The sequence below is a fragment of the Neodiprion lecontei genome, chromosome 4, assembly GCF_021901455.1.
Source record: "Neodiprion lecontei isolate iyNeoLeco1 chromosome 4, iyNeoLeco1.1, whole genome shotgun sequence".
Lineage (NCBI taxonomy): Eukaryota > Metazoa > Arthropoda > Insecta > Hymenoptera > Diprionidae > Neodiprion > Neodiprion lecontei.
Window position 1 is genome coordinate 3,148,727 of NC_060263.1, and position 12,557 is coordinate 3,161,283.

At 38.9% G+C, this 12,557-nt stretch overlaps 1 protein-coding gene across 3 annotated transcripts in view; it reads right to left on the reverse strand.

Annotated features, from left to right (window-relative positions):
- Nucleotides 1–12,557, reverse strand: part of LOC107224320 (latrophilin Cirl) — a 181,931-nt gene that overhangs the window by 12,611 nt on the left and 156,763 nt on the right. For all 3 annotated transcript variants that reach the window (XM_046737037.1, XM_046737036.1, XM_015664328.2), the window contains 2 exons: nucleotides 11,890–12,002; nucleotides 1–56 (listed from right to left, as the gene is read on the reverse strand). The exon at nucleotides 1–56 is cut by the window's left edge and continues 335 nt beyond it. In XM_046737037.1, the coding sequence (XP_046592993.1) occupies nucleotides 1–56; nucleotides 11,890–12,002 (169 nt within the window). The remainder of the gene's footprint in view (nucleotides 57–11,889; nucleotides 12,003–12,557) is intronic.

Here is a 12,557-nt window from a genome sequence, read left to right on the forward strand (position 1 = left end):
CCGCGACTCCTCCTGCGCTCTTGCACGGCAGAAGGTTCTGGACTTTTCGTTTATGCCTGAAACAGAGGGGTGAAATACACCGTTTAAGACACCGTACGGACATGATGCGAAGCGGTTTTGTCGCAGGATCACAGGTGACCGACTTAACGAGACTTTTTTGTAAAATGTTGGGCCTGATTTGGATTTTTTTTTTTTTTATACTTCGTCGCGTCGAGATTGTTCGGACGTGTTAGGAAGTGAATTGTTTGCAATATATAATTTTGAAATAAATAGATGATTGAAAATTGGTGCAATATTTTCAGGCAAAATTTCAAATCGTTACCAAGTTTTGAAAGAAAATTACATCGATTCTCGTTGATGGGTTCTCTTGAATCGATCACGTGATATCCTGTGGTTAAAACTCGCTAAATAGGTGATAGAATTATAACTAAACATTGCAATAATCTATCTGGTATCTATCATTGGTACTCTCTTTTTTTTTTTTTTGATGGCACCGTGTACGCTGGGTAAGAATTAATGCTTTTGCAATTATCAGAGCCAATTAAACATTTTCGCACATATTATCAGAATAGTAAAAACCAACAGGCACAGACGTATAACGTATCCTTATAATATAGCGAATAGTTATAAATCACGTAGAGCGATGAGTATTACAGACATATATGTATAGAGGGTATTTTATCCGGCGGTTAAGAGCCGCGTAATTCTCATCCCAAGTTAATATTTCACAAGGGTCATAAATTTCAATTATACTAAAGATCGTTTTTCAGTCGGAGCTCTCTTCGTACTTACTCTTACCGAGAGAGTTAACGGATCGTGAAGAGATCGTTCAATCACCAGATCAAGAACCCGGGGTTGAAGTGTGAAATTGTGTCCTGTAGGTTTCTGGTTATATATTAGCTGTGATTTTTATAACCTCAGAAGAAGTGTGCATGTGTTACATATAACAGAAAAATTGACCGACTATCCGACACTCAAACATTTTGCAAAATACATCGAGTTGAAAATTGGTCGATATCCATTTATTTTTCATCAACTTTGGCGAATATCAAACAAGTATTGATTTCGTTAGAAAATCACTTGTTCTAACTTCAACGAATTTTTAAGATTTCGAAAAGCGATGATCTCGAAAACGGATCGATGAAAGAATTTGAAATTTAAGAAATTTTACAACCAAATAACGGGCATGAAAAATGACCATGTCCCGTTTAATGTCAACTTCCGGTTCCACCAAAAATAAATCGATTTTCAACGTTTCACCACCAAACATGTACTTTTTCTAAATAAAAATTTCGTTATTTTTTTCTTTTTTCTTTTTTTTTTCCAAAACCTACCGCGATAAGCAAAAAATTCCCATCAAGCCGAATACCTAATTCCGGAACAACTGTAATACAGATGATCGATGTGTAAGTTTATACATCCAACCTGCGGAAACTGCTCTGTATCGAGCGTGTAAACTCCTCGGAGAATATTACTCGTCGGTCGACCACATTCGCAATTTTGATTGCTTGTTCAGAGGGTAATAGCCGGTGTGCGTGCCTCGGGAGAAGAGTTTCGCGTTATCTCTAAAGGTATAATGAATTGCCAAGGGCTTATTCTGCAAATACTGCAGGCTAGTTTTAGTACGCTGTTAAATGACTGCATGAGCGCCTTTCATCCGTTGCCAATTTCATTCGACGGGTCAGAGCGGTCATCTGAAACGACGTAGATGAAAGGGGGCGGACGAAAAAAATGAGAAAACGAGAAAACGAGAGAACGCGATCATGCACGAATGCGAGACTTCGAGAAAGCACCGCGAATTCGAAACGTTTGAAAACTGACGGGATTCATTTTTACACGACGAAAAATTGGAAAGAATTCGATAACGTTAACCTAACGAAACTTTGTAACAGAAATTATTGTTAATTTACAAAATTTGAATCTCTCGATTGTCAACTGTACCGTATCACGGTTTACCGAAGTTTCGAAACGAGGAGTTGTTTTTTATTTATATTCTTTTTGTTTTTTCGAAAAGGGATGGCAAACTTGAAACTGACGTTTAAAGCGACTCCTGTACGTCCCGAAAGGATATTCCTCGCGATTTTGAGGCCGACTCGGATCCTCGAAACGAGGACAAAAGCGGTGGGCGCGAATTGGTAAGGGATGAGAATGGCCTGGCGGGAGGAGATAATGCGTGGGCAATAGCAGGAATTGTGTGTCAAGTAATAACTGGCGGATTTCACCTCTCCAGGCAGCTCAGCTCATTTCTCCAAAATACAGTTATACAACCAACTCCGTGCATCCGGGGGTAGGAAGCGAGCGGGTAATACCCCGCATAATCCCATAACCCGTGACCGTAAGACCCCCTGAATTTGAGCGGACGTTAATCCGGACTGTCCCTGACAAGTCGAGTCGTCTCCACGTCACTCGAAAATGAGACCGAGAACCGTAGAGAAAAGTCGCCCGATGCTCGCTTTATTTATTTATTTATTTTTTTATTTTTTTTTATTTTATTTCATTTTTTTCTCACCATTTTCATTTTTTCCAAAAGTCTATTTAAAACGACAAAATAACGAAATTATAAAGGTAAACTATCATTTTTTATAATTTACAATAAACAATTCAGTTCGGTGTTGCCATTTGTTGATCATAATTAATATCGGTGCAAACGTGTGGGTGAAATTGAACTTTGACACGACTTGTTTCGCTGAGTCTAAAAGAGACAGAAAAAAACAAAAAAAAATTGTTTTCGGATTAAAATTCCAACAGAATTGATTGGAAGTATTAATTTTCGGCAGACCGAACCCCTCGAAGAGTTCGCTTATCACTTTGCGAGTTTAGGTTTTAACCGGGATTCGATAATGTTTGCTTTGCGTTAGGTTAATCCTCTCCTCGCCAGCTCACGAATTAGTTTGCTTCTGCAGAAACTCGGCAAGCTCCGTTTCACGGTCTTCGGGACTGACAATCGGTCAGTCGCTCGGTCGCTCGGTCAACGAAGCATCCCCCAATTTTTCACCCCCCTTCAGGATTGTTTTTTTTTTTTTTTTTACATTTCTTTCTCAACCCTTGAGAGGCAAGTTGGCAAAATTTGTATCTCAGGGATTCCGTTGGGTGAACGGTGAATAGCTAATTTTGCAGCTGAGCCTTTAACCCTTCCTAATTAACCGGCCCGGATGGGCGAATCTTCGTCCCTTATTTCCAAAGTCCTCCTAATTTCCCAGCGAGGCTCGAATCGCACCGTTATTCCAAATTTCCGTGTCTTTCAAACATATCCCGGGGGGGGGGGAAGAGGTTAAACGTTGCCCAATTTTTCCCACCACACAGAGGAGAGAAATAATTTCTAATTGGCCGGTTACCGCAAACCCCTTAATTGTTGTCATTTTTTACAATAATCAAGAAATAAAATAACTTTGTGTCAAAGAAAATGAAAACTAGTGTTGGAATTTTATTTTTATTTATTTATTTTTTTTTCTTTCGCCTTCACTTTTTCTTCATATAATTTCAACAATATGAAAAACCATTGAATCGCAAAGATGACAATATTCTGGGTAACTCTGGGGTATGAATTTTTTTCTTTCTCCGCGGTTTAACGTTCGGTTTCGTAACCGCCACGATAACGGTATTCAATTCTCGAATTCGTTTCACCGAGAAGAACTGGCGGCGATATTTTCCGAGGCGAGAAAACACCGCGCGTCTTGGAATATTTAAACCGAATTACATTGAATCACGCTTGGAAAAATACGCGAGAAATCGACTAGGTGCAATATTCGCTGAAGGCGGGGTTCGCCCTTCGAGTTCGATAAATACGAGACATTTGTTTCGAAATAAACACGCAAAGTCTGTCTTCCCGAGACGGGGTAACGGGGGAAAAAAAAGGGAAGCCATAAAAAAAAAAAAAAAGCAAGAAAAAGAAAGAAAATTGTCGGGAATCGTAATTCCGCGGGATCAAGTTCAGGAAAAAATCGTATCGCCTTTAAATGATGAACCGGCATATCGAAGAGTGGTATATATAAAAAAAAAACAAAAAACAAAAAAAAACTCGTACTTGTTAATTAATTAATTAATTTATTTTCTTCCTTTCTTTCTTACTTCAGGATACCGCGAAACAGAGATAGCCGAATATTTGAGTTGCAGGCGGGTTGTTAGCGGGAAATGAGGGCGGAAAAGCTCTAACGAGCAAATATCATTACGAGTACCTACCGAAATATATTACGACGTCGATCAAAGCAGAAGAAGAAGAAGAAGAAGAAGAAGAAGAAGAAGAAGAAGAAGAAAACAGGGCGGAGAGGCTGCGGGTGTTTCGGGATCATCTTTTTCAAAAAGTTGTATGGAGTTTTTAATGGGATCGTCGGTAGGGATGAAGCGAAGAAAATTTTGACCTTGATAAATTCCCGGCTGCGTGGAATATTGGCTGCAAGTATTCACCTGAAACTGGGTCAGAAAAGCTATACGCATGTACATATATATATATTTATATATATACATATATACACGTATCAGCCACCACCTCTTGATTGAAACACCATAGATATTTAAATGACCAAAGTTCCGGAATAAATTTGTATGCTAAACCACTTTTAACTTGGAAATCCACTTTTAGAATTTTCCCCAACCACGAGCCTGCGGCTTCCCGCCCTAATTTCGACTCGTGTCTTTTCCCGTGTCGCGGGATAAACATCTCGGGAAAGTGGAGAGAAAAAAACGAAAGAGAATATGAAAACAAAACGCAACGCCTGACAAATGATCCAAGATCTGTTATCGTATACTGTTAGAAAGAATTGTTTCTTTAAGAGTATAAATCGTAGACTAAATATCGACGATGATTTACACCTGAGAAGTGAAATCGAAGTGATTCTAACTTTGAGACGAAGGATAAGAAAAATGGAAAGCGAGTTTTTGAAAATTTTTCACAAATCCGACCCTCCTACAATCTTAGACACCTCGGCTGGATTCTATATTTTCTTTTACGGTTTTCTTACAATTTAATCGGATATCAGAGAATAATCTCAAGGGGGTTTGGAATTGCTTCCTCGTGCCTAATTCAAATTTCTTATTCGTCAACATGGAGTGCAAATTTTAATACTTTTAACGATTCAACGACGATCTTAGGAGCTTTTGTGTAACCTCCCGCATATACAATCAAAGTAACGCAGGTATAATTACAGAATTTTCGGATATTTATTGCTACGGAATTCAGCTCTCTGATAAATTAAAAGATAATAAAATCAAATTTCTTCTGTATTTAATGTGAATTAATATTTTGTTATTTATCTGCCTGAGATTTATGAAATCTGAATCCTATCTCCGATATCTGTTTCAATAATTCTTCATTAATCTACGAATCTGATTTACTTTCGAAATAACAATACTTTATCCTCAATAAATATCAATCAACCCTTTAATTATTCCAAACCGTAATGTAACGATGAAACGGGTATTCCTCCCCCCTTCTAACGAGATAAGAAATTTTTTTTTTCTTTTTCTTTTTTTTTTTTTTTTATATCGCCAGAATTGCAGCGGTAAATATACACTCATTGTTAGCCCCGGAGGGGTTGAAAACGTTTTCCGGCAAAATTTCCGGCATCACTTTGAAATCCCGCGAATCCCCGAGAGAGAGTCTTCGTAGCTTCTAATATCGCTTCAAAGGCGATCGCTGATTACACAGAAGTATCGGGGAGTCTCTGTGCCAACACAATTACAGCCTGGCAGCGTAAAGGGGGGGGTTTGGAGGGTGAGATTCGTGGGGGTGGAGGAGGAGGAGAGGCGTGTGTGCGAGGAGAGGGACTAAGGTCGTCGTTCGTTTGTTTTTTGAGCAACGTCGGGCTCTCTATGGGTAATTTAACCCGGGGCAGCATGAATGGGTTATGATTGGTGGTGACAGACCGTCAGGCATGGGGAACCCATTCATTCGGAATTCACACCGAGAAGACGGGACGAGGACTCGCGGCTCTGCCATCCTCTCTCCTCCTGGGGCAGGACTTCCTGCACGGAATTTACTGGCAAGTTAGCCGGCCCTCGGAAATCAACGTCGTCGTCACGTTCGCGCTACCCAAACAAGTAGCAATTCGATTTTCACAAGCTGACCTGACATTCGAATCACTCGTCGCTTAACCGCGGATTTTTTTTTTTGTTTTTATGCGTTTTTTTGAATCTTATCTTGTTTTTTTTTTTTTTTTGCTTTCTTTTCATTCAACGCAGACTGCAATGCTTTCGATATTTCATGCGCAAGGAACATTTTGTCGCGGTTCATCGATCAATGCGAAATTTTCATCCATTTCTTTACGGCCGTATGACGGCAATTTTTACTTTCAGAATTTTCAGAATGTTGCTTAATTGAAAATCGATGGTTCTTGGATTTGGAATGGCTCGAGTTATTGAATTTAAAACGTCTTGTTATAAAAGTTGACTCGGCGCAATTAATGTGCGACTAAAAGTGTTGACGAGCGATTATATCAAAGTGTTTGAAAAATCTTTCACTTTTATGAATTATATTGAATCGGATTTTAATTCTAGCTTTCAAATATAGGAAAAATAAAATAATTCAACTACTACTCGCCAAAACTGCGTCTAATTTCATAACGTCAAGCGTTATTTCCTCTAACGAGAAAAAAAAAAAAAAAAGAAATAAAAAACGTCCAACGTAATTGCAGAATAGAGAAAATTGAAAACACCATATAAATACATACAAGGATACAAATTAGGTAGGTACTTGTGACAATATAAACTGTATACAACGAAAGCGTTGCATTCTTCGTATATAATTCTTGGTTAAAAAATGATAACGATACGGGACTTGAATTCGTAAACATAAAGACACACTTATGGTGTCTAATATGAGATAATGGAGAACCGGAAGTTACGTGGGTTTCTGAAGATTCCGCGATGCGGGGGCCGAGGATGATAACTGTGGTATCAGTGACATGTATAAGGTACCCGACGAAGTGCATTAGGTCGTGTCAATCGCGTTCGTATATGGTGCGTTCCCGACCGTACAGTCGAGAAAATTAAAACTAGACTGATTTGGAGAATTCGTTACACCTCGACGATCGATTTTTCGATTCGACTGGGATCCGTTTTCATTCAAAATCGTTATCAGTTGTCATTTAACAAGAAACAAAAAACAAAAATGTAATATTTCCACGTAACATCAAGTTTCAATTTAAACTATCCCAGAATTATATTGCTTCAAAATTTCAAACGGTCGACTTTACACGTTTGTCGATAACGATGCCTGTTATTAATTTATTACGGCGATAATGTATAAATAAATATTGCAAACGAAACAGATCATTGAACGAAACGAGCCTCCGCCGAATTGAATAATCGATCGTTGATATGTGAATCAGAAAAATTGACCGACTTTTGCTCGCACATAAACGTATCTACTCGCTTAAATAATTCACGACGCTGCTGCAGCAGGATTTCGAGTTTCGTTATTTCCTAAACTGCACGTATACGGAAAAGCACGGTGTCGGCGAAAACGGAGCGCAGCTCAAGTTGGGAGGGAATTTCCTGCTGTATGTACAACAAAGTGCCAAAGTCCGTATAAACCCGGCATACACACTCGACCGAGTTTTCTTTTTCTTTTTCTTCTTTCTCTTTCCGCGCTTTATCTCGTTAGCGAAGCCTCGAAGAAACGCCTGCAAGCTCGTGTTTGCCCTTCTCCACCCCGGGAACAGTCCGTTGTTTCGAAACGCGGATTGCGCGGATCTCGTCACTGATTTCTTTCTCCAAAAGCGTCGGCAATAAAATAATAATATATATAATATATATATATATATATATATAAACCTATTTCTGACCTGCGATTCGATGCGATGATAAAAAACAAAAAATAACAATCGGGAAAAACATCTAGACCGACATTTATCTAAAAATCTGTCTTTCGAATTACAGAGATTTGGTTGAAGTTCGAAAAATTGATCTTTGAACCGAAACGAATACTTTTCTGAAATAACGAAAGATGATTGAAACGTAATAATCCTGAGTTAAGGACACTTTCTAAATTTGAAATTTTCATTTTATATAAGTTACACGGTGTTGCGTGAAAAAATAATTTGTAAATTTCCACCGCGGCAACGTCTGAAAAATTTTTGTGGATTGAAAAAAAAGATTCTCTCGAAAGAAGAACGTTCTTGCGCTATGTCCAAGACGGTTTTCGTTCGATTCTTCACTTTTTTACAAAATTTGGAAAGAATCTTTCTTTCAACCTCACAGAAAAAAAAAAAAAAAACACTTTTCAGAACTGGTCGCGATGGAAATTCGCAAATTATTTTTCAAATACACCGATTTTTTTCCCTGCGATTACACTTAGAGCCGATTCGTGTTTGGAAATCATAGAACGGGAACAAATTAACAGAGCCGATTCGATTTTCCGTACGTACGTATAACACAAATCTTGTGAATATATTCAACGAGGAATTTCAACATCCCGAATTTCGTCGGCTGATCGGAATTCGGAACTAATATTTGAACGATCGTTATGGAAACGTCCGTCGGTGCCAGGGTTTGTCTGCACTCGTGGTTATACACGGGAACGTTCAAGATTACACGAATATAGTTGGTTCACAGTATACATATAACGTCGGCTGCACCTGGGTTATAATCTGCAATCTCGTCGAACAATTATAGCATGCAAATCAGCGCTATCCTCCGCATCACTTCCAGGTCTGTTTGAATACTCTCGAAGATTGATTTGACGAATGGGTTCGTTTCTTTTCTCATTCTCCTCGACTTCCAGCCCCTCGCCCTCAAGGGAGAAAATATCTGTGCTAAAACTTTCAACAAATTTATTCCACGTAATTGAAAATTATCACAAAATTACGCGACAACGTTCGATCGTTATAAAGAAAGTATAAAAAATCGTCGATCATGGTTATAAAATTAACTGTGGCAGTCAATCAATCGGGGTAGTAAAATTTATTTTAAATATTGCAATGGTTTAACAAAAGTCTGAGATTCGTAAGTATCTAAAACAGTCGGACTAAAGGGCTGAAAAAAAAAAAAAAACTTGTTCTTATTTGTCGCAAATTTACTTTTCGCAGAAAAAAACAAAAAACGAAGAAATAAAAACCGTCGAGCTAACTTCTTCAGGCGGGCCGAAGGGGAAGCGGAGATGCAATATTTATATCGCATAACGTGTACGAAGATGGCGATCGCCTCGATCACCAAAGTATCGTCTGAAGTGTGAGGCGGTAAAAATGCCGGGCACTACGGATGAGAATAATATTATACGATACGCTTCAACCTCTAACCGTTTTTCGAATATGTCAGGATCCGAGGTAGACGCCTCTCGACTTTACAGCGATACGTTATTTGGTCCGTTCCTGATGTTTGGAATGAAATGAAAGTAGAAAGAAACAAGAAAACCGTCCGCAGGTTCGCCTCTTAGATACGTAAGTATACGTATGCAAATGCGACATTGCCTCAAGTTTTTGGTTTAGAAATTTGTCGAAAGATGAAGAAAAAAAAAAAACGATTCAAAGAAATTTTCCTGATTAATTGTTGCAAGATAATTCTTGTTTAAATTTTTATTTCTTTTTATTTTCTTACTTCGGTTTCGCGTGGATAATATCGTACAGCAGATTTTTTCACACTTTTTGGCAAAAATATCGAGCGTGATTGTCCGAAGTTAGAAATAAGGGTGACCGTCTTGTTTGTATATATATATATGAAGTAAATTGGAAGGTGAACAAAACAAAAGGTATAAAGAAAAAATTCTCTCTCGAGAGAAATAAAAACGAAGGACTGAATCTTTCTGTGAAAATCCTTTAATTTTCTTATTTGATATTTAGCGTACCGAATTTACAAGGAAAGATCAAACCTCGGTTTAGTTTTGCCCGGCATCGGTCAACCGCTACACCCGAGTCTAAGGTGGTTGTTGGTTCAGTGATCCGAAGGTGAACTAAACTTAGGTGTGTATGCGACCGCAAGAATTCTTCAATCCTCATGGACAACCGGACGGGTCGAGGGGATCGAATTACGGTATTAAAGGATTATCGGAGCGTGAACATTCGAGTATAGAAAAAGGAAGAAAGAAAAAAAAAAATAAAAAAATTTATCGAACGCGGTCGAACAGATTTTGTGTATATTTGTGAAAAACTGACAATCGATAAGTTGGAAAATTTCTGTAGCTTGTAAGTTTAGAATTTTTACTTCTCATCCACTTTTAGGTGGATATTATATAAATGAAAAGCATTGTTTTCGATCGGAAATCACTACTTCGAATTTCGACGAATTTTTCTCACGATTTTGAAACCCTAGAATACGAAAAACAGCTTTTTAGAAAAACGTCGATTCGGATGTCCCGACAAACTTTAGCGACGATCTCGAAAACGGTTCGATAAAAGAATTCGAAACTTACGGGATTTTACAACGAGATGATGAGCTCGAAAAATTTCAACGGCCCGTTTAATTTCAACGTCCGTTTCTACCGGAAACAAATCGAACGTTTAACCAACAAACGTATAATTTTTCTAAATTCTTATTATTAAAAAAAAAAAAAAAAAAAAAAAAAACCCACAATAAAAAAGAAACATGTATAAATTTATTGTCATTCAAAAATTTAATTTTTTTTTCCTCCGATTTTTCTTCAAAACTTTTCTCTCATCTGTCTGCCAATTCGCGTCAGTTTCAAATTTTTCTCCTCCCTCGTCACGGCGACGAAAAAGTATCGCTAAAATAAAACTGTACTTATTTCCACAGCTCGTCGTTTCTTCCCCTTTAAATTGCCCCGAGGTTAGAGAGTCCGTGTTATATATCTACGGGTTCACGTTTCTGCGTTAGATGGAAAACACGACGTGTTAACGTGAATGTAAACGTCAAAAATAGAGACAGGATCGTGACGGGAGAGGACGACACAAGTCCCTACACGTTTCCGTCTCTCACAGTCAGTCACACTTTTTCATCCCGGGACTGCACACGAGGAATTTAAACTCGAGTATATCGTCCTGATAATTGACCTGCGCGAGTATGGTTGTAAAATAGACGTAAATAAAATAAAAAATGAAAAAAATGAAAGAAATAAAAAACAACGATAGGGTGACAAAGGGCGACCCGGATTTAACGGCATAAAGTTTACGGACGAGATTTCGGGTAAATTATCGAAGCTTGCAAGAGCGCGGTGGGTAATTCTTCGTAAATCTAATAGCTGGTAGATAAATTCTATCCCGAACTCCGGGGTTCGTTTCTGCTCCCGCAGAGTCACGTATGGGCGGGTAGTTACGGGTAGTTAAGGGGTCTGAGAATCCTCGTCGAGCTGTTTCTAAAGGGAAAAACATTACTGTCAGCGGCACGCGGAGGCACTAAAACAACCCCCCGATGCCGCCGTACTATTTTTGGCTAATTTAAGAGCTACTCGAATACCAATGATTTCCCATTTCTCGGGACGACGCCTCGCCTCGCGACGTCTCCAGGGTTCAGGGGCGGCGAATAAAGAGATTATCCCGATCATCGCCGCCGTATCGTATCGATTACACGTACGTACCGGGACGATCTGTTGAGAGTTGAAAACGAACCGCGCATGCGCCGAATAGTTCGATGTCATTGGTCGGCGAAATCTTCCGCGCAGGCGTGCCAACCTGCGCAAAATCTGTACTTTTCAATCTTCAAAGAGCGTAAGCATTGGACTCCGACCGTTCCTCGATGAATCAACTTACCGACTCGACAAGAGAACGCTTCCCAAACCTCTCCGAGTCACTGCCTCGATTGTTTGAGATTCTAACCTCGAAAATTCGTACGAACCGCATCGCCGGCAGAAACAGTTTCGCGAACGGCCGATAAAACTCGCGCATGCGCGGTTCGTTTTAAAGTTTCAAGAGTTCAAGTTTCCCGGTGTATCGTGTATAGATCTGTACGATGTATCGCAGTGCGCGTGCACGTAATGTATAACGTATTTGTTCATTTACTCACTTCCAAAATACCACGGAAATTATTGCGGCCATTAGCAGCAGGATGACGGCGCTCGTGATTATCAGCGCCGTGCTTTGGAGCGACGGATTTGTGTGGTAGGAGGCATCTATCATCTGTAAGCAGAACAACGATACTCTTAGAGTGCGATCATGACCCTGACGATTAATTATTTACTCGTTGTTCGGAGGGAATCACGAGCGAGAAAAAGGCTTGCCTGTTTTTAAATGGATTTCTTTCTTTTCCAACTTCGCACGTTTCTCTGATTTCAGAGAAAATAGGAAGTTGTTGTGATCATTCCGAGAATGAACAGTCCGGGTTGTTATTAGATATACAATTTTTTTTTTTTCGTCTCAATCGAAGCGGCTTTTCCAAACTTGGAACTGATTTGATTTTGGATTCGATCGGTTCGATACTTTTTCAATAATTCAAATAACAAAGTTCCAAAAAATCAAATAAAAATTGCGATATCTTGAGAACGGTTGAATGGATTTCAATGAAAATTGGTACAACCGAGAAACAAACGAGGAATCGATAAAAATTAATTCAGTAATTGGAAGTCACCTAAAATCGCATAATGAAAATCGTTACAAGTCTTACCGCAAACGCCAAACGGTTTCAATTCATCAATATTCTATTGATATCTATCTTACAGAGTTTGCTAATTTTCA